The 22,710-nt window shown below is 40.6% G+C and overlaps 1 protein-coding gene across 6 annotated transcripts in view; it reads left to right on the forward strand.

The window, feature by feature from the left end:
* HECW1 (HECT, C2 and WW domain containing E3 ubiquitin protein ligase 1) overlaps positions 1–15,842 on the forward strand; it is a 320,240-nt gene extending 304,398 nt beyond the window's left edge. For all 6 annotated transcript variants that reach the window (XM_084794159.1, XM_084794158.1, XM_084794162.1 and 3 more), the window contains 6 exons: positions 1,966–2,064; positions 2,604–2,733; positions 4,515–4,661; positions 6,043–6,157; positions 9,500–9,698; positions 14,315–15,842. In XM_084794159.1, coding sequence (XP_084650285.1) covers positions 1,966–2,064; positions 2,604–2,733; positions 4,515–4,661; positions 6,043–6,157; positions 9,500–9,698; positions 14,315–14,426 — 802 coding nt within the window. In that variant the 3' untranslated portion in view covers positions 14,427–15,842. The remainder of the gene's footprint in view (positions 1–1,965; positions 2,065–2,603; positions 2,734–4,514; positions 4,662–6,042; positions 6,158–9,499; positions 9,699–14,314) is intronic.
* Positions 15,843–22,710: the final 6,868 nt, after the last annotated feature.

Consider the following 22,710-nt stretch of genomic DNA (forward strand, 5'->3'; position numbering starts at 1 on the left):
AAATTTACATTTGACAAAGATGAGATTATGCATCCTGAATGTTTTCAGTTTATCATTAGTTGAATCTATGTACATAGAGATACAAAGGGCAGACCATATTGTTGAAATAATTATTTATTATTTAATGAAGCATTCTTCTATCCTTGATTGGCTTATTGTAAGGATATTTTACCTTCAAAAATTGGTGGTGAATATTATCAAGTAACTGTTCACCTTCTTAACAATAAAAAAAAGCAATCATTATTTTTGCCTTTTAGCCTTATAATCAATTTTTAAAATAGAATTGCTTCAATTAAATAGAATTGCTAATATTAAATACCCTTTCCTTCTTAAAATTAAATATCCTTAGTCGTTTTTGCATTATCTTTGAGGTTAACTGTCAATTTCACTTTTATTGTATTGTACTTAGGCTTTCTGTATGTACAAATGGGATGCTGTTAGTTTACTTTCATAGTGCATGCAGATTATGAGATGTAGTTTAACCTATCACTATAATGAATTAATTTTTTTACCCACTTCTTACTTAGGAAACTTTAATTTTTGGAAGATTTTTCTATCCCTTGGAGATTTAGAGAACATATCTTTAAGTGAGAAAAAGTGTATACTTTGTCATAGCACCAATTTATAGATAATATTTTTTCAAAGTTTTCTAGCTTGTTCTAGCAAACATTCTAGCTATTGATCAATTTAAGCTTTATGTTTTTTCCTGAGCATATTACCAGAACATTAATAATTCACGGAAGTATTCAATTTTGAATAGTAAGCTTAAAATAGTATCCTCTTTGTATGTATTTGTCATCCATCTCCAAGGCTCTGTTTGCCTCTAATCTCAGTGTCAATAACTTGGACATTATCCACATACTGTTTCAGGCAAAGGGAATAAGTAGACCACTTCAAGAATCTTAGTAAGAAGTGTTCTTTATACTTATATTTATTCTAGAAGATGATATAATCTGTTCATTTTGACATAATGTAGCATTTATACAGCTTGGATTATCTTGTGACTGGGAAAAGTTATATCAAACATAATAAAAATTAGTTACTTAGGAATTCCAACTGGGAGGAACCGGAAAAGTCCACAGTGAGGTAAAAACCTAATTAGCTAGAAGAGCAAGTGCACCACAGCTTTGGAGTTAGGTACAGAAACTGGCAAAGCCTCCATAGCAAAGGAGCCCGGGGATGTTGGAGCAGACAGACAGGAAGCTTCATAAAGCAGTGAGATCGCGTGGGCAAGCAACAGGTAACCTGGAAACTCAGCCAAGCAGTTCACCAGATGAAATCAGGGCAGGCCTCCATGTTTGTAGGTGGCCAGGTCCACACCACTCATTCTTTCTAGAAATGACCTTGTTCTTTCATTGTGTAGCTGGCAATATGGAGTAATAATAGCTGATCGGGCTATCTGACCTCATAGTGTGACTGCACGGAACTGTCTCCTACTGTCTGCAAACACTAACTGCCATCTGTGATTGGTAGTAAAGCCTCCACCTCCCAGTGTGGGCCTTTAGGTACCATTATAAAACGTCTGGTCAGAGAAACTGTTCTCAGTTCTCTTTGGGTCTAACGTGGACTTTATATTTCAGGTTCCTGCATTTCCCTTCCTCAATTATTTCCTCCCCTCAGATAAATATCAGCAGTCTGGTCATGGAGCATAGACAGTGCCACTTAGGACATGCCAATCACATGGCCATTGTTCGTGGTAAAGAATATGAAAGAGAATCGATGCCTCCTTGTGCCATCAGTCGCAGACTCCTTGAGCTGGGCAAGATAGATACTGTAGAGAAACTTATTGAGTTAGGCAAGGAGATGCTCAGTGGTGCAGCCCATGTTCTTGGATATGCACGGCCCTTGATTCAACCCTCAGCACTGTAATAAAAATACAAATTTAAAAATTAGTACAAAATTATGATACTTAGTAATGTGAATTCTTACTAACTCTTAAACTTCTTTGCTTTATCTGCATTGCAGGTTTAGATTCAGTGGTCGTATCCTGGGCCTGGCTCTGATCCATCAGTACCTCCTGGATGCTTTCTTCACAAGGCCCTTCTATAAGGGGCTCCTCAAGTTGTAAGTGTATTTAAGGATGCGTCCATATGGCCTGTCCTCAGGATGGCAGTGCTGGCCTTCCTTCTGTCTCTGGCCCCTTTGCCGCGTTGTTCCAACCAATCCTAATAAGATTCCATCCAGATCTTCTCCTGAGAACACACATATCTTCTATACTCTTTACTGCAATAAAAAAGGCATTTGGAGACTTTTTCTATAGGTGTAGAATTGACTCTATCAGCAAAACCATACAATGGATATTAGCTCATTTATGTAGGAGGAATCATAGCATTATGAACATTAGATTAAGCTCTTGAGTAGACCGGCTTGTTTTTTAGGTACCCATGAGTCAATAACTATTCTATGTTTATTACTGAAACTTTAGTAGTTTATTTTCAAAATAAAACTATTAAATAAATTAAAACTATTACGTTACTGTTTCATCAATATATTTAAAACTGCTAAGTAATTATGAAACCTATGGCATTTTATTGAGGAGCAGCATAATCATCTCTGGAGTAAGGTTCGCTCAGTTTTTTTCTGCTGCCTTTGAATTCTCCCAGGCCCTGTGACTTGAGTGACCTAGAGTATCTAGATGAGGAATTCCACCAGAGTTTGCAGTGGATGAAGGACAATAACATCACAGACATCCTCGATCTCACTTTCACTGTTAACGAGGAAGTATTCGGACAGGTTTGTGCGGTGTGGACTTGGGAAAGGCATGTTGTTGTATACTGTGGTAAATTCATAGAGCAAAACTTAACCATCTTAAAATTTTTTAAGTGTACACTTCAATATTGTGAAGCACATTCATGTTGTTTGGCATCCAATCTCTAGAACTTTTCTTCTTGCAAAACTAAAATTCTACCAATTAGGCAACACTCTTTAATTCCACCCACCCCTAACTCCTGAGAAATACCACACAATTCCTATTGGTACAATTTTGACTGTGGATAGTTCAAATAATCATCTATTTATTTCATCCTTGAGATTATAATGCATAATGTTACTATGAACATGAGTGGACAGATACTGCCGGTTCTTTTGGATTCTGTATACACATATATACCATCTCTGGTACAGGATTGCTAAATCATGTGTTAGTGGGATTTTATTCTTAAATTAGATAGAAACTAATCTCATTGGTTCAAACCAAGGTCCTCTGCAAGGGCAGCCAGTGCTCTTATTCACTCTCCAGTCCCGGGACTTCTGTATTAATAGTGCTGCTTCCTATCACTATGACATGGTTCTACCCTATGCAGAGATTTTGATGATTTGATGATAATGGACCAGAAAACATTTAAAGTATATCATAAGATACAAGCTATTTCTGTATCTTCAAAACTACATAATAGTTCTTTCATTACATATATTTTCCAAAAAAAATAATGAAGAGCAGATTATATGCTATATGTGTATATATACACACACTTATGTAACATATAACATTATATATATACATACATATATATATTAGCTTAGAAAAACATGTGGACTATCTTTTCATATTCTCTAGTCCTGGGAAGGGCAGCACACAGGTCCTAGCTGTGGGCTGACAAGTTCCTCGCTGAGCGGTGGCCACTCTGATGCTCTGTGCCCTGCTTCCTTGCATATTCACAGCCAGCTTAGAAAAGCAAATCCTTCAACCCACTTCTACTTTACCTCCTCTCGCTCGGTGCACATAAGAAACTGCCGCATAGCAGCTGCAATCCGTTGCCCTAACTGAGATTTAGAGGCGTCAAGTATCTGACTGTAATGTTGGGACATTTGGCTCCCTCCACCATAAGGAACAACCCAAGACATTTCCCTTTTGTTTCTATTACATCCCTTTTTGTACAAAAATAAGCAAATAAATTGTAGCTATTCTAAGTTGCTTAAGAATGTGGTTCAGACAACAGAAATGTTCCTAGTAACTTCCAGGGAAGGAAAAACTGTCATCCTAAATGAAAATGTCCCCTTGGAAGACAAACTGAAAGAGAAGCATCACAGGCTCCAATGTTGTAGAGTGCTGGGTGACTGTTTGGGCAGTAAACTGTCTCAGTCTTTTTTTTTTTAATTGTGGAAGCTGCTAACCTGCACTTCCAGTTCACTCAGGTATTTAAGTTTTATACCTTCTCAAGTCTCTGATGGGGTTGAAGACCAGATAGTTAAGTCTTACAATTAAGCTTAGTTGGTTAGGGGTGAAGATGCTTTTAGATCAAGATAGATGTTTTAAGTTAACAGAGCTGAGATATGATAGATACTGATTTTCATTCAGAAATTTAAACCCAACAAGATAGGAAAGATGCTTTCTTCAAGTTTGATAAATACTAAATAGCCAAATCACATTTATATAACTCGTGACTGTCTCACGGTCCTTCCTGCTGTGTGTAGTTTATTCATGTGTAATAATATAAATGTATATGTTAAAATTTTTAAAAAGAACAACAACAACAAAAGCGTGAAGCATCATGATCCTCCTGTTCATCCGCAAGGTAACAGAGAGAGAGCTGAAGTCTGGAGGAGCCAACACGCAGGTGACTGAGAAGAACAAGAAGGAGTACATCGAGAGGATGGTCAAGTGGCGCGTGGAGCGTGGGGTGGTGCAGCAGACGGAGGCGTTGGTGCGGGGCTTCTACGAGGTGAGACCCCAGGTGGCCCAGGAAAGCAGGTCAGAGCCCTGAGTGCTCCACACTGGAGCCTGCGCCTCTCCTGTGCTCCTAGCACAGAGAGAGAACAGGAGCTAGGTTTACAGTCTCACAGTCAGAGGGCGTGGCACATCTAGCTGGGCTGGAGGGGAGAAGGGCCAGAGCTCTCTCTCTCTCTCTGAATGAATACGAGCCCTGACCAAAGTTAAAATATTCTCAGTACGTTGTCATTGACTTGGCTCTGTTGTATCAGCTGAGGAAGAGTCCAGTGTTTCTTGTGTAACTAGGTAGACGTCATATTTCTGCCAGCCCACTGTAACAAATCGACAACAACAACAACAACAACAACAGACCAAGCAGAGGCACTGGAGAGTGCTAGCCACTCCTGCTGGGTGTCTGGTTTTTTTGTTGTTGTTTTGTTTTGTTTTACAGCTCTCTGCTATCTCATCATGCTGAGCAGTAAATTGAGAAGGCAGAGACAGCTGCTAGACCTCCCATGCCCCAAAATGATGCCTTTGTACTTCAGTTTAGAAATTCAGTCTGGAACTTTATCTTCTATTTTAGTGTCCACTACTAGTTGGCCCAAAGCAGGCAGCACTGGAGACATTCAGTTGGCCAAGCACATCTGGTAGAGTATGTGAAGCCATAGTACAGAGCTCTGACCCACAGCCCTTCCCAAACCTCAGAGAGGACAGTAAGAAAACAGGGCAGACAGGAAACAGGAAGAAGGATGTAAGAGAGGCATAATAATGCCACGGGAAAGACTTGTCATGTAACTTGCAAACTTAAACTTGGCTTCAGAGAATCATCAGGGCTGTTTGCAAAGTCACTCTCAGGAAAGATCTGGAGTAGTAAGAAGCCCATGAAAGACCATATTCTACAATGACTCAGTGACCTCTATGGGCCTTCTATACTAAACAGCACACACTGGGCATCTTTTGAGCATCAGGATTCGATTTCTCATCATCTTAGAGGCTGGGAAGTCCAATACCAAGGCACTGGCAGGCCCAGAGCCTGGTAAGGACTCGCAGCTTCACAGGCGGCAGCTTCTTGCCTCAACTCAGTGGGAAGGACAAAGGTCTCTAGGGGAAACAACCCTATCCCAATGCCTTGTGGTCTAGTTGCCTCTTTTTAAAAAAATTATTTCAAGATTATGATGCACATCATTTAAAGCTCCAGAGCTGGGAATAAAGATTATGGCATGCGAGTAGGATGGGAGACATAGTATTCAGGCCTCTGCTACCATTTTGAATTTTAAAGTGACTGCATGTTGAAAAAGAGCAATTTATAAATGATAGTTAATTTCCCAGTCTGATGGGCAACAGTTGTAACCGTGACTATAACCTGCCTGTGTGCCGCCGCCGCTGTCTTCCAGGTCGTAGACTCCAGACTCGTCTCGGTGTTTGATGCTAGGGAGCTGGAGCTTGTGATCGCCGGTACTGCCGAAATCGACCTGAACGACTGGAGGAACAACACTGAGTATCGAGGAGGTGAGCTAGCCGCACCTTTGATAATACGCATTTTCAAGAAAAGGCATTGATAAAACTGGCCATCCTAAAATAAATGATATTCAATAATATTTAGTACATTCAAAAGTTTATTTAACAATAACCTCTACTGGGTTCTAAAATAGTTCCATCGTCTAAAGAAAGGCTTATACCCATCAAGCGGGTTTTCTCCACCTCTTGTTCCCAGCTTCCAAACGCCTGGCAACCATAAATCTCTGTCATGACTTACTGATTCTAGAAACGCCATATATATTATCAGACATAATATGATCCCTGTGCCTGCCTTCTGTGACTTAACATACTTTTTTGAGCTCCATCCATGATCTGGCTTGTTTTAGTATTTCATCCCTTTGTATAGCTCAGTAGTAGTCCGTCACGCCATTCACTAGAGTTGTCACTGTTATTAACAATGGTGGGATTAAACTTAAGGCCCAGGGCTTTCTTGGCAAATGCTATTCCACTAAAGAACATCCTGTGCCCAGTTTACCACTTTTTAAAGCCTCCAAAGACTTGTCCTTACTTCAGTTCAAAATAGTTACTTAGCCAACTGGTGACTAAACTTCTTGTCAGGCAACAGTAATCCCTGGCGTGGCGTGGAAAGGTCCACATTCCACACACATATATGTGAGCTCTGGAGTAGCCTGCACATTTCAGAGAAATGTCTCTTGCTTCCCGTGGAATGTTAGCCTTCTTTGCCTCAGTCCACTTTTGCTTCCACAAGGGCGCTCTCTCTCTCTCTCTCTCTCTCTCTCTCTCTCTCTCTCTCTCTCTCTCTCTCTCTCTCTCTCTCTCTCTCTCTCTCTTATTTACTGTGGGTCATTGTGAGCTTTCCTTTGGTCTGCATCAATATGAATCAAATGCTAAATCTCTCACCTTTGTTTATATCCTATCTGCCATTTCTTAATGATAAAGATTGTGATTCTTGCAATATGAATAGTTCATGTTGACTACAGGGAGTATTTCCTCAGAACATTTGACCTTTTAGACTAGCAGTCCAAAGTAAAAATAGAATATGAACCTCATGTTTATGTTTGAATTTATTTTCTTACTTACTTATTGAGATAGAGTCTCTCTGTCTAACCTTGGCTGGCCTGGAACTCACTATGTAGACCAAGCTGGTCTCGAACACACAAAGATCCACCTGCCTCTGCCTTCTTAGTTTTGTATGTGCCACCACACCTGACACTAACTAATTTTTCTAATACCCAAGTACACAAACAAGCAACTATAACTTATGCATTTAAATTTAACATGTCCAAAGCCAGTTGTGGTGGCACACACCTTTAATCCCAGCACTCAGGAGGCAGAGGCAGAGGCAGATGGATCGCTGTGAGTTCAAGGCCAGCCTGGTCTACAAAGCTAGTCTAGGACAGCCAAGGCTACACAGAGAAACCCTGTCTCAAAAAAACAAAACAAAACAAAACAAAAACTTAATATGTCCAAAATAGCATTTCAATATGGTATTGGTATAAGAAATCATTCATTCAAGATATGTATACATAAGTTGACTTTGCGAACATCATTTTCATCAGATCAGGCCACCATCTTTCCCCAAAGCCTTATTATTACTCACAGAAGACTTTTGTTTTGTTTTTTTATGACTGTATAACCTTGGCTGTCCTAGACACATTTTGAAGACCAGGCTGGTCTTGAACTTATAGTGATCCACCTGCCTCTGCCTCCCTGCGTGCTAGGATTAATGGTGTGTGCCACCATGCCTGTCTCACAGAAGACTTTTTCAATAGTTTAGCCTCAAAGCCCTCTTTTAGGTAAAATATTACAGAGAAATCCCAACCAATATAACAGAGGGGGAAAAACAAGGGGACAGAAACTCAGCCTCTTTCAGCCACTCAACTGAAAAACCCTCTTGAAACTTCTATGCAGATGTGTTGAGAGAATTGCTGGCCTGTGTATTCACCACAAATGCTTCTGTTGAACCAGGAAGACTCTGAATATCCCAACATGCCCCTGGCCCAGCCTCTACAGAGACCCATCTGTATAAGCTGTTTTCCTCATTCTCATTGCTCTACTACACAAACGCTGCCCTTGCCAACCTTGCTTCCTTCACAAAGCTTTCTCAGTCTCCACCCACATATACTTCCCCTCTCTGCGAATGCCTCTTACCTTTGTGATGAGTGGTGATCATGCCTCTAAATTGTTTCTCACAAGTATGGCCTCTTCAATGGTGCCTTAAAGCACCCCAGTGGTATGGTGGATACAGGCTTTTCTGTTAGGGCAGTCATGGCTGCTGGGAACCTGTCTCCTCCAGCCAGGCTTGCATGTTGCCTCTATCTGTTCTTACATCCTAGACTCTCCTTTGTCATATCATTTTCCAGAGCTAAAACATCAGAACAAAGAAAACACAGGTGGTCTGCCTTGGTTGAGCCTCTTTGTTCCTTACTTACATTCATATAAGGCTGAGATATTTCAAGTTTAATTCCAATTGTTTAAATAAAAAGAAAACACCTCAGAGGAAACTTCTCAAACATCCAGTTGTGTAAAAGAGCTATTATATAAATCTGCTTGTTTTAAAACTTGACCAAGTTATGTAAATTAGTTTAGTCTTGTCATTATCAGCAAAACCAAAAGATCTGACACTACACAGCTAACACATCTGTCCCTTCCTCCTTTCTCCCCACCTCCACCTTTTAAAAAAAAATAATTTATTCAGATTACATCCCAATTTTTATCCCCTCTCTTGTATCTTCTCATTGCCCCCTCCCTCCCTCTTTTACCCTATTCCCCTCCCGTGGGCCTATGACAGAAGGGGACCTCCTCTCCCACCGTATGACCACAGCCTATCAGGTCTCATCTGGATAGCCTGCTTCTCTTTCCTCTGAGAGGCACAAGGCCTCCCTACCAAGGGAAGAGGTCAAGTTGGGGGCACCAGAGTTCATGTCAGAGGCAGTGCCAGCTCTCCACACAACTGTGGAGAATGCACTGTCCATTGGCTAGATCTGGATAGGGGGTCTAGGATTACTGCATGCATTGTCCTTGGTTGGTACAGTAGTTTGTGCAGGCCCCCTGGATCCAGATCCACCAGCCTTAATGGTCTTCTTATAGGGTTCCAGGACCCTCTGGGTCCTTCTATTTCCCCATTCTCCCATACCCCTCTCATCTGCTATTAAAAACAAGAAAATCTTGAAATTTGCAGGCAAATGGATGGACCTAGAAATGATCATCCTGGGTGAGTTAACTCAATCCCGGAAAGACACACATAGTATATACTCACATATAATTGGACACTAGCCCAACAGGGATGTCCTCTGAGAGTCTTCACTCAGCGGGGGACTGGGACAGACCCACCTCTTTTTTTAAAACCAGGTTATCATGATGGCCATCTTGTGATCCGCTGGTTCTGGGCTGCGGTGGAACGCTTCAATAATGAGCAGAGACTGCGATTGCTTCAGTTTGTGACGGGAACATCAAGCGTGCCCTACGAAGGCTTTGCAGCTTTGCGGGGAAGCAATGGCCTTCGACGTTTCTGCATAGAGAAATGGGGGAAAATCACGTCTCTTCCCAGGTACAAAGCTCCTGCCAACCTTCATGAACTTGCTGCCAAGGAAAAATATACTTTCCTAATCGAGTTTGGGTGATCGCCTTTTAAGATAGAGTTTTTGCATATCACTTGCTGTTTGCGTTCCTAGTTAAAGATTAAGTAAAGTGTCTCTAAGGCTTAGAGACAAGATTCTTAGTGAAGTTTTCATTGTTGATCATATTTGGGCTATAATGTCCATGCACCAGTAATGGGAAACTGCCCAATCCATGAAAACTCAACTTAAATTCCTTTAGAGGAATATCTGCCATAGAGAAGGAGGGAGGCAAGGTCATGACTGTAAAAATCTTGGAAGCCAGAGAAACCACCCAACATATTAGCGTACATCTATAGCCTATGACACTTCATATGTTAGTTTGGTATTTGTTTATATTTTTCCAGTAAGGTTTTAAAAATGTGGAGATGGGACATGTACAGACCTGGATCTCTACGGTGATTTTTACATAGTACTCTATCAAAAACTTATGTGTTATAAAGTCATAAAAAGGCAGTTTAAGTTTCCCACATCATGAGGTTCAAAGCCAAGACTTCCTTGGTCCTTGCTATTCTACCCTGGGTAGCATAGTCTTGATTAATAAAATAGGATCACTAGAACTACCTCTGGGCAGGCACTCTAGTAATAAATACTGCTTTGATAAGCGTAAGAAAATATGGATTTTATGGTGGATTGAATGAGAATGAACCTCATTAGTTTGTCTGTTTGAATGTTTGCTCCCTAATTAGTAGAACTGTCTGGAAATGATTAGGACTGTGGAAGTTGTCACTGGAATGGGCCTGGCATTGCACGCTCTGTCTCTGCCTGCTGCCTGCAAATCAGGAGGTAAAGCTCTCAGCTACTGCTCCAGTGCCCTGCCTGTGTGCTTCCTGTTGTGATGGTCATGGGCTAGTCCCCTAAAGCTGAAAGCAACCCCCCAATTAAGTGCCTTCTCCTGTAAGAGTTAATTTGATCATGGTGTCAATTGAACAGTACTGCCCCGACCCGCGGAACAGTCAATGGGAGACCCTAGAAACGGAGGGGAAGGGGGACAAGGAGGGGCGCAGGTCACTGGGGCAAGGGTATTTCGGTAAGCGAGGTTGCTATGGATACCCAACCGTAAAATGCTCCAGCAGCTATCACCTTTTACAGCTGCTCTAACCACAGAAGGGGGAAAAGTTCCAGAAAGAAGGAAGTTGTAAAGGGTCTGGTTAGTCAAGGGAACAGGTCTCGGGGCTGCTGTTCCCAGAACAGGTCTCGGGGCTGCTGTTCCCAGAACAGGGTGGCCTCGAGAGCAGCTGGCCTTTATCTGATCTTACGGTAGTCTTACTGGAAAAGGTTTTATAGCCAGGATGGAGTAGCTCTTACTATGAGCTCAGGAGTCTTAGAATGACTGTCCCACACACAGTACCGAAGACAGATTTCTAGTATCATTGTTTTATATCTTCTAATTAGAAAGCATATATATATTTGATATAGATCTGTCTCCACCTGGCTATTGCTGCAGTAAATTCTCAGATAAATTAATTTAAAGGGGAAAAAGTATTTTGCCTGATTTATAGGTTTTAGTCATGACTGACTGGTTCTGTTGCTTTGGGTCTATGACATGTATATAGTATATCATAATAGGAAGTGTGATGGGGAAAATCCCACTTACCTCATGCTTGGAGGGTGGGGGGTTAGGGCAGGAAGAAGAATGGAAGAGGAGAGAGAGAAGAAAAAAGAGAACTAGCCAAGAGTCTGTTTGAGGAAATGCCCCTAATGACCTAGCTTCCGACTAGACTCCACATCTTAAAGATCTTATTGTTTCTTAATGGCATCACTGCTAAAATAAAGTCTTTGATACTTAGGCCTTTGGAGAACATGCTATATACAAACTATAGCAGCACCAAAATACCTTTGCTAAATCCATATAGTTGAGAGATTTAATAAAGTATGGTTTTCATAAAATTTTCCCAGATTTTTTGCTTTCCTGATGACAGTTCTAACGATGATGAGTGCTGAATGACTCTGTTCCTGAGGAGACCTGACCAAATGTCTGCTCACCCCAAAACAGGGAACTGACAACAGCTAAAGTAATGATACTATCAAAGTTCAACTTTGTAAACCAATGGATTTTATTGGAGATACTTAGAGGCATATGTGTGAAAGGTTACTTATAGGAGCAGGAATGACAGCTGCATCATCTAAAACCTACCTCAGAATGGCTCCACCAAAGCTGGAAATGTGGAATTTACAATCAGCATGCAGCTCAATAAGATAGAAATGGTCTGTTACAGCTACCTTAGTTAGTATGAACTTCTTGGCATCTTGGCTGATCTGAGAGCATCTCTCAGTAGCCCTTACGGCTTCTATGCATCTGTTTCAGGGAGTTCTGTTGTTTTAATTGAAAATCCCAGATTGTCCTATTTTACCAATAAAGGATCAAGAGCCAGATGTTGTGGTGAAAAACCTGTTAGCTCAGAGAAGCAGAGAAGGCACCTTGCTGAACCACCTATTCAGCTCAAGTCCCAGTGGAGAAGGCCTGAAAGGCTCACTAGCTCAGCAGACAGCCCAGGTGAAACAGGGCAAAAAAACCCAAGGCCAAAGGCTTGATAGCTCAAGGCCCAAAAAGCCAAAGGTCAAGGGACTAATGAGCTCAAGGGCTAGAGAGCTAAGAGTCAAAGAGCTAAAAGCTAAAGCGAAAATTCCAAGAGTAAAGCTCAAGAGCTAAATGTGCCAAAGACCTCTTCTATTTCTCCGTGTGGTCTTAAACACCCTTCAACTCAGAGTCCCTCCTACTCTTTAATTCATGTCAGCTGGTTTCTTGTTCTGCCCCTTGATCTAGGGTTAACTTTATTAAATCCTGTGCACAGATAGTTCTTGGACTAATGGTATGTGTAAGGCTGGCTGAACAACACCTTAATCACCTGTTTACAATAAATAGAAAGTTCTTGAATTAAAGGTGTGTGTTAGGGCTCAACCATGCCAAACAAAAGTCAGGTTTTTACAGTTCACAATCTCAGGATCACAGTGGGATCAAATATAGCTTCTTACAGTTCACAATCTCAAGGATCACTCTGGATCAAATATACTGCAACAAAGTTCCTAAAGCTTTTGAGGTGTATGCTTCCTAAGTTTTAAAGAGTTTCCCTCAGGAATGAATGTATAATCTCCCTTTAGAATTTTAAATTAACTTTTAATTACAATATTATTTTTAAATATTTTATCTATTTTATGTATATGAGTGCTCTATCAGTATGCAAGCCTGCATGCGAGAAGAGGGCATATAGAAGGTTATGAGCCACCATGTGGTTGCTGGGAATTGAACTCAGGACCTCTGGAAGAGCAGTCAATGCTTTTAACCACAGAGCCATCTCTCTGGCCCTAATTAAAATATATTACATCACTTTTCTCCTTCCCTTTTCTTTCTCCAACCACCCCCCATGTCCTATCCCTCTCCCTCACAGATTCATGACCTCTTTTTTTTTTTACTGTAAAACACACACACACACACACACACACACACACATACATATCCTCCTGAGTTCATCTAGTGTTGCTTGTCTGTACATGATTTCAAGGACAACTACTGATATTAGATAATCAATTAGAAGTCACATCCCCTGGGAAGACTAATTCTCCTTTTCCCTGCAGTCCTTAGTTACATACAGTTCTTTGTCCAGGGTGGGGCCCTGTGAACTTCCCCCAGCTCAGATATTAACTTCCCTCCAAGATAGAATGCTTTGTTTCAGAAAAAAAATCGCTACACAATTAACATCCAGCTGTACCAATCAACTTCCAGATATACCAATACACTCTTCTCCCTGCTTTGTCAAGCATCAAGTTTCCATAGAAACAAAGAGTTCCTGGCAGGAAACAGCTCCCGGGGAAGAATCTGTGTGATTATGTATGCCTCCTCCACTCACTGCTGAATATCCACATGGGTGTTTCATATACCGTACGTCATCCGTGTAAGAGGAAGGTCATTGCTAGTCTAGAACATACACTGGCGAGTGTGCACCTGCAGAATGGAACCCAGTATGCGCACGGCTACAGGGATTGCAATGGTGTGGAGATTCCCCAGGCTTGGGGCGGGGAGTGTCTCATAAGCTCAGATGTTCCCAGGAGTGGCGTGCTTCAGCTTCAGCTACTCTGTGTTCCATGGCGTAGAGGAGTTAAGCTTGTTTCTGGAGCACACCTGGCATGGAGAACTGGATCTCAGGATTACAGAACATTATTGGCTCTTCAAAGTAGATACTTGGTTTAACAAGGCCCGGAACTCAGAGCTAGGTAAGGACGATGCTTAGGAATGATCCATTAGCACTAATGACTTCGCTGCCTCCTTCATATTATTTAAATTTCAAATCAAGATAACAGCATAGAGTTGACCATTGATTTGCTATGGTGGTTATAGTGTAGTTTACTTACAAATAACAATTAACTGTTTCTAGTTCTTCAATTTCCTAAACTTGTAGTGCCTCAGTGCCCACGGTTTGTCATGTTAAATGTTTAATAATTGTCCTAAATCATTGTCTGGCTCACTTTCGAGTCCCCTTTGAAGTCCCCCTTGATATAACCAGAAAGAGTCCTTAAAATACCCTTCACCAGTATTTTCTCCCCCATTCAGGGCACATACATGCTTCAACCGATTGGATCTCCCACCATATCCCTCATATTCCATGTTGTATGAGAAGCTATTAACAGCAGTAGAAGAAACCAGCACTTTTGGACTCGAGTGAGGAAGTGGAACCTCGCCTGACATTGTCCTGGACGGTGACACCACGCCTTCTGGGATGACTTCCTTTCCCTCCTTTGACTTTGGTATCCCATGATTTTTATTTCAAAGCAAATTAGAATTGGCAAAAGCTGTGCATGAAGAATTGCCCTCGTCCAACCTAATCTTCAGGCTTGCCTCCTCTGTCTCCAGTGACTGCTAGCCTGTATGCAATACTCCAAACAGCTGTCTCCAGGTCTGTGCACACCTCCATTCCTCACAATGAAATACGAGTGCAAGCTATGCTACCCTTGACGAGATGGTAACAAATGTTTACTTCCATCTCTATCATTGGAGGACAATTTGGACTGTAAGCATTCCATGCTTCTATATGCCCATGTCTTCCAAGCTGAACCACCATCCTCCCTAATTTCTATCAACCATTTCAGACACAGGAGCTGACTAATTTGTTTTCCTCTCTATCTCTACATTTCCTATGCATCCTTTCCATCCAGTGGACAGGCAAAGCCACACAGAAATTCTTTTCCTCACTCAGCTCATCATTCATCGACGGCATCAGTCCCATCAGCCAGAACTAGCATAGACATATGGTGCACATGTGACTCTTCTAGCAACTGACAACAGCAAGAAACAACGGTTATCAGTAAATCCAAGGGTTATAAGGACTATGATCTCAACTTGAGTTCAGAAAAAGTGCAGAGGAGGGGGAGCCCACCTAGTGTACTCCCGCCGCACAAGAAGCACAAACTTGTGCGCTATGTCCAAGGAGGAAATCCTAAGTGTTGTAGGTGGAAGGATGGGCCTTTAACACCTGTTTTGTTACATGGGAAGTGATAAGGCACACAGGAAAAGGGCAGGCCATTTGACACTTATTCAAACATGTGGATTCGGTTTTAATCTATTCTAACTCACACACAGTCCAACTTGATCTTGTGGCTTTTGTAGAAGCCAAGTTTATTTACTTGACAGATCAACCTTTTGTTTCTTTTCTACTTCGATGCTTTTCTCATTTTTTTCTCTTTCTTTTCCTTTTCTAAATCATGGTGTTCGAATTCTGTCACATCCGATGTTCACAGAGACCCCACGCGAAGCTGCAGAGCGCGTTGGTGCTTGATAAGGATCACGGGCAACATAAACTTCTCCCTCACTCACAGCAATCTTTCAAAGGCACACTGACTTGTGTCCAAAAAAAAAATCCATTTTTTTAGCATTCAGAAAAATATCTAAGAAACTGTGTTTTTAGAAAAACAATTGCAGGCTCTACAGACAGCCTGGCATCTTGACTACATTTGAGATAGACCTAACCATAATGGTCATTTGCTATTTTCGTAACCATGTTATCTGTGTTGTCTGAAATATGACATAAATGAAAGTGTTTTGTCTTCACTGGGAAAGAGAAAAGCTAAAAAGATCCAATTATTTAAGTATTCATTGTGGCAGTCAACATATTAAAACAAGATGAAAAGTCTGAGAATGTAAGTTAACCTAAGAGGAAGCTGTGCTTCATCGCTCATCATGCCCATGTGTTGTGTTCCTGCACACTAAAATAAAATATTTTCTTAGTAAAAAAAAAACTATTCACAACGCTAAACACTTTGTGCTCCTGTATTTCTATTGTTAAAAAGGAAGTATGTGTGATAGAGACTTAGCTTTCTATTGCTGTCTAAAAAGAAGTTTTGCCTAAAATGGGATGTAAGTTGTATGAAACACAACTTGAGGGACAATTAACTTTGGCCCATATTTCAGTATCTGAAAAATAAGGAATTCCAGTGGAGCTGTGCTTCATTAATGAACTTGGAACAAAAGGACTATTAAAATCACTCTCACCAAATCTTTAACTCCTGAACAGTACACTTACAGTTCATCTTATACACACATAAAAGCTTGTTTTTTCAAGCACTCATTGTCTTAGCACTTACTTGCCATACATTGAAGAAGAGGAAATTGTTCAAATGTAGGAAGCTGCACCTGGAAAGCTTTAAAATTCACAAAAATGAAGCAATCTATTAGTTAGATTAATGTGTGACTACCAACATACATTTTAAAAAAACCCAAGTTATCTTAGAAATGACGTCTGAATAAGCAACTCAGAAAAATGTGGGGTTTCTTTCTTTCCTTTTTTTTTTTTAATATATTTTATTACACCAGGCGTGGTGGCACACGCCTTTAATCCCAGCACTCGGAAGGAAGAGGCAGGGGGATCGCTGTGAGTTCGACGCCAGCCTAGTCTACAAAGCAAGTCCAGGACAGCCAAGGCTACACAGAGAAACCCTGTCTCGAAAAACAAAACAGCAACAACAACAAAAACAAAACAGACTGGCTTAATATATTTTATTAATTTATTCATATTACATGTCAATTGTTATCCCATCCCTTGTATCCTCCCACCCTCCCTCCCTCCCATTTTCCCCTTACTCCCCTCCCCTATGACTGTGACTGAGGGGGACCTCCTCCCCCTGTATATGCTCATAGGGTATCAAGTCTCTCCTTGGTAGCCTGCTATCCTTCCTCTGGGTGCAGTAGAAGAATGGATAAAGAAACTGTGGTGCATATACACTATGGAATACTACTCAGCTATTAAAAACAAGGAATTCCCAAAATCTGTGGACAAATGGATTGAACTAGAAATGATCATAATGAGTGAGTTAACCCAGAAGCAGCAAGAGTCAGATGGTATATACTCACTTATATCTGCACACTAGCCCAAGGGGCATGTCCCATGAAAGTCTTCACTTGTCAGGAAAGTGGGACAGATGTGAGGACATCCCTATTGGGACTCTTGGTGAGAGACGCATGGGAGAATGGGGAAATGTGGGTTTTTTAAAGCTAATTTTTAATTATATCTCTACTGTAATGACAGGCTCTGCATGAATCCCAAGAAGCAAACATAAGAGCAATAGTATTTCTAATATAATTTTTTAATTATTTGAGAATATTTACAATGTAGTTTAATCAGTCACACAGCGCTCTTCTCCCAAACTCCTTCCAGATCCACTCCTCAGCCTTCAATTCTTTCTCAATGTCATGTCATGTCATCTTTTTTTTTTTAATAAACCATTGAGTCCAATTGTTCTATCAGTCCATATATTAATTAGTATGAGGCCACCCCTGGAGGTCATATATATATATATATATATATATATATATATATATATATGTGTGTGTGTGTGTGTATATATATATATATATATATATATATATGTATATATATACACATACTCTCATAGCTGGGCAGTAGTGGTGCATGCCTTTAATCCCAGCACTTGGAAGGCAGAAACAGCAGATCTCTGTGAGTTCAAGGCCAACCTGGTATACAGAGTGAATTCCAGGATATCCAGAGCTACATAGTGACACCCTGTTTTGAAAAAAATAAAAAAGAAAAAGAAAGAAAGAAAGAAAGAAAACTGACCCTCAGCAACCAGCAGCTGTCAGTGGGTCCTCAGGTCTGGCTGGGGAGTTATGAAGCCCTCATCACACAGCAGTAGTATTTGAGAAAGATAGAAAGTGCCATCAATATCAACACCAAAGTTGCCGAAAGAATGGAAAGCTTCATAGAGCCCAACATGTGATGTCAGCCTTACATTTAAGAAGGAAAACAAGGGGAAGAGGAGTTCAGAAGTTAGTCATGAAAAAATATTTTACTTCATATATGAGACTGGTTTTAAAATTACATAATTTCAATATATATACATATAACTATATATATTTATATGTATATACACTAACGTATAAGAAAATTATTGTAGAAATAATTTTTCTATTAATTTTAATGGTTGAGATATAAATCATCTCAAATCATATAACCCTTTGAGTAACTTTTTTCCTCCTTGAAGGCAATTGCAAAACAATCACTTATAAGTCATAAGCCCCTAAAACAAGATTTTTCTCTATATAGTTTTATGCTATATATGAAGGCCTTTTGGGGGAGTTTTATGCTTTATATAAAGCAGAGTTTTATGCTTTATATAAAGGCCTTTTGGGGAGACAAAAAAATTAAAAATTATGTTACAGTTTTGAAAAAGGCTATAAGGTGTTATCATACTTTTATAGATAACACAAATATTTCATGCAATAACATGAAGATGATAATCTCCCCAATAGAAATTGATTCTCCAAGATCAGAGCTACTGAATCCTCCGTGTCATCTGGTGTATATAAGCTGGAAGTACATAAGCTGGAAGACCTTGTGATGTTTTTACTACTATCACTATTATAGCACAAACATTTCAGGAAAGTTAATGAAAATAATAGAATGCTAAATGATATCTTGGCAAGCTTTCATCATGAAAGATTTAAATAGTTTTCCCATTACTAATTAAGCTATGTCACTCAACAGTAAGAATATTTGTATGGCAGACCAGTGTGCTGAGTTTTCCTTGAAATATCTAACAATATGCAATCTCATTGTCAGTTCATATGTCAAGCCATGGGTATGAAATTTGAGTTCAGAAAACAAATGTTTTCCCAGTCAAGATGAAACACTTTCAAATGAAAGTAGTTAGAACTTTACATAACAAAATGTGGTGCTTTATTATAATTCTTGTTCTTGTTCTTCTTCTTATTATTATTATTACTATTATGTCTTTCAGTGTTCGTTATTAAAACTACTGCAATACTGTATCATAAATGTACGGGATGACTTTTCCAGCTACCACGAAGTCAAAAGAGAAAGTATTATTTTCCTGTTAATGACATGTAGTCCCTTTGTTCTAGTAGATAAAAGGTGCCTAGAGGTAGTGTATAGAGTAAATATTGTTCCATTAGTCTACTTCTTGCAGTTTCCATTATCTAAGGAAATGTCCATAAAGATTTTGTTTACAAGTCTTTGTTCTAGTCAATAACAGGAGATGTCCATATTACTGGGCTGATTTTGCTTACATCTACAAAGAAATGTCACGTGATACTCAGGCCTCGCTTTCTCTTCCATCATACATCTTCAAGGAATGTCAATAAACTCACTTTGGTATGGCACGGAGTGTGTTCCTTATTGCAAAAGAAGTCTATGGTGACACACAAAACTCTGTATCAAGCCTCTGCTCTTGCTGAATAGTATAAGCAATAAAACAGCACAAAAGGATACCAGCTACCAGGGTAAACAAACCTCAGAAGAAAATCATTATTGCTACCCATGAATAAAGGAGCAGATTAAAAGAAAAAAAAAACTTCCTAGTACATGCCTATTAGACCTCTACACAAACCATATGTCTGTCTACTACAAAACTTCATTTTGTAAGTATCCTTTATGTAGACCAGGAAGGCACTGATTTATATGAAATACTACTAGTTGAGAAGTTTCTATGAAAACTTCAGACATGGCCCTTGGAGGATTATCACTGAGCACAAATCACAAATGGCCAATATAAATATAACACCTTTCCACGCCCCAACTCCTCATCTCACCTCCCACACACCCCAACACACACACACACACACACACACACTTGCAACAAGAGAGTGAGTTGGCTTCAAGGGCAGGAAAGCATGAGAGCTGGCCCCACCTTTCACGAGCCCCAAGCCCACACGCACTTGGAGGAGTACAGTAGAGTGGCCCTGTTGGCTGGAAGGCTGGGTAGGGGGATAGGGGGGAATGTGGGTGAGCTGTACCTGCCCCTCATGTGCCATGCAGTTAGTTACCCTCTCCTCCCCACGTGCAGCAGGTGGGTGAGCTGGCCCTGGTTACATGGGCTCGGGAGGGCTGCCCCAGGGACAGAAGAGCTGGCACTAGCCAGTTGGGGGAGACCTGGTCCTGATTGTAACGTGCTTTGTATTTAATTGTTTGTCCCTGAGATCTTTGCTGTTCTATGAACAGACGCTCATGTATACCAAAATGGTGTCTGTGTACCCTTGCTCCCAAACTATCCCTGACTGGTTAAATAAATGCCTATAATGGGGCAAGGAAAAAGAAAGGTAGGCAGAGCTAAGGTTTGAGGGCTTGGAGGGCAGGAGGATCATCGGAGCAGGTGAGAGAGGCACAGGAGAGGAGAAGAGGAGGCAGACCTGCTGTAGGCTAGTGTAAACAAACAGCCTGCTCTGAGGATCAAGCGACAGAGAGAAACAATGCATTTGAGAAACGTGTATAGGTATTTATGGGATATTGGGTGGGAAGTAGCCTGGCTAGGAATTATGAGAGCAATTGGCATGGGATGTGGGACTCGGAGGTAACAAAGTAGCTTAGGGGGTTTATATCTGCCCAGCACCAGAGTTTAAGACTTATTAAAAAAAATCAAACAGATGTCTGAATATTTTATTGATATGGTGGTGAGTTTAAAAAAAAATAACTGCCATAATAATTATGAGTAATAATAGTAAATATTGATAACCAATTTTCTGCAATTCCTTGTGGTATGAGCACAGGAGAGCTGGTGGGCTGATCAGCTCAGCTTCCTCTCAGGGCCAGATCCAGGACTCTGAGTCAGCCCACCTAGAGCATGTGAAGGGGCCAGTCCTGCAGAGCCAAAGCTGCAGGATCTCCACGACACAGGGCAGCAACAGGATATCCAAGAGGAGTCTGGGTAAGGATCCAGAATTGATAGTGTAGCAGAAGCCAGAGGCCCCAAACCAGACCAATGACTCATTGCAATGAACATTTGCAAATAGAACTGTTTGGGCAAAAGGGTATATTGTGGGACACACTGCAGCTTCCAGGGAGAGATATTTTTTGTTCTGTTTTGTTTTGTTTTGTTTTTATTATTTATTTTCTTTTAGGGGGAGGTTGCAACGGCAGAGCGCAGATATGAAGGGACAGGGAGGTAAATGGGATTGGAGCACATGATGTGAAATTCACAAAGAATAAATAAGTTTGTTTAAAAAAAAAAAAACAACAACACCTTTCCAACATGCAAAAGACCAACCACGGGGCTCTCATTGAATAAGCATATTTGATTTATTCTTTGAAGAAAAAAAAATGTTTTTGTTGGGTTGAATCACCTTGTTTATGGCCCTCAAATCTGTTATCATTCTCCATCCACCTGATTTCTTTCTTACCACAAACACAGGGGAATTCTAGGGACTGGAAGATTTTTTGATGTGTTGAGCCTCTAGCTGCTCTTGCACTAAACCGTGAAGCGCCTGTTTTTTTTTGTTAAGGGCCACTGCTCTTGTCTTACAGGTCTGTTTGAAATCTATTTTAGGGGCAAGGCGGTTGGTATCTCAGCAATGGCCCCTCTTATAAATTTTGACATTTTAAACTTGAAGAATTTTGAGGTGGGACAATGGGCATAGCTTGTGGTCACCTCTGATCACTTATGTTAATCTCTTCCCTAGAAGCGCATATCAATTTACCCATTGTTTTAACCTTTTTTATCTCAGTATTTGCAGGAATAGTAATCTGAGTACCCCATTGCTGTAAAAGGTCTCTTCTCCATAGATTTATAGGAATGTTAGCCACATAGGGTTTTAGCCTTTTTATCTGCCCATCTGGTCTCACACACTTAAGTCACTGTACACTTTGTTTTATTTGAGATAACTTACCAATTTTTACAATTTTTGTATAAACCTTTTTAAGTGGCCAAGTTTGGTTTCAAGACTTCTGGCAAATGATGGAGACATCAGCTCCACTGTCTACCAAGCCTTCTATTTTAATACCATTTAATTGTATAATTAACTTGGGTTTCTGATCATTAATTACTGTTTGTCAGAACACATGTGTCCCTGTGCTCTCGAACGCACTAGTCCTTTCTACTGGAGCGGCTTTGCCCTTAATGTAAGGAAACAGTAGGAGTTGAGCAATCCTATTCCCAGCATCAATTTTCATCTCCTTTTTTATACATATCAAGATTTTTATTTCCCCTTTAGAATCTCCATCTATAATACCGGGATGTACAATAAAACTTTGAGAAGTCAGCCCGCTTCTTCCTAGAACCAATCCTACTGTGCCTGAAGGCAAAGGTCTAAAAACACCAGTATTTAATTTGTAACATTCAACCTGAGGAGTTAGGGTAAGAGACATATTTGAAGCCAGATCCAAGGCTGCACTGCCTTCAGTAGCATGCATTAGATCGCTAACACTTAGTTCCCGTTTTTCTGCGGGTTTGTCACTTTTTGACTGGCCAAAGGAATTTGGCTGGCATTGTTTATGGGGGCCCGAGCCGATGGCCCCCTCCTGCCGTTTCTCGTCGGCAAGATATTGCCTTGCACATCTCGCTTAGATTGACAATCTCGAGCCCAATGTTTCCCTTTTTCACAGCGACTACAGTACCCTGGGAGTCTTGGTACCTCATTACCATCATAACCAGAACCTCCTTGTTCTCTTCTATGAGTTACATTATCTCCTGGGTTAGTGCGCCTTC

Source organism: Acomys minous, assembly GCF_964271855.1.
Source record: "Acomys minous genome assembly, chromosome: 9".
Classification (NCBI taxonomy): domain Eukaryota; kingdom Metazoa; phylum Chordata; class Mammalia; order Rodentia; family Muridae; genus Acomys; species Acomys minous.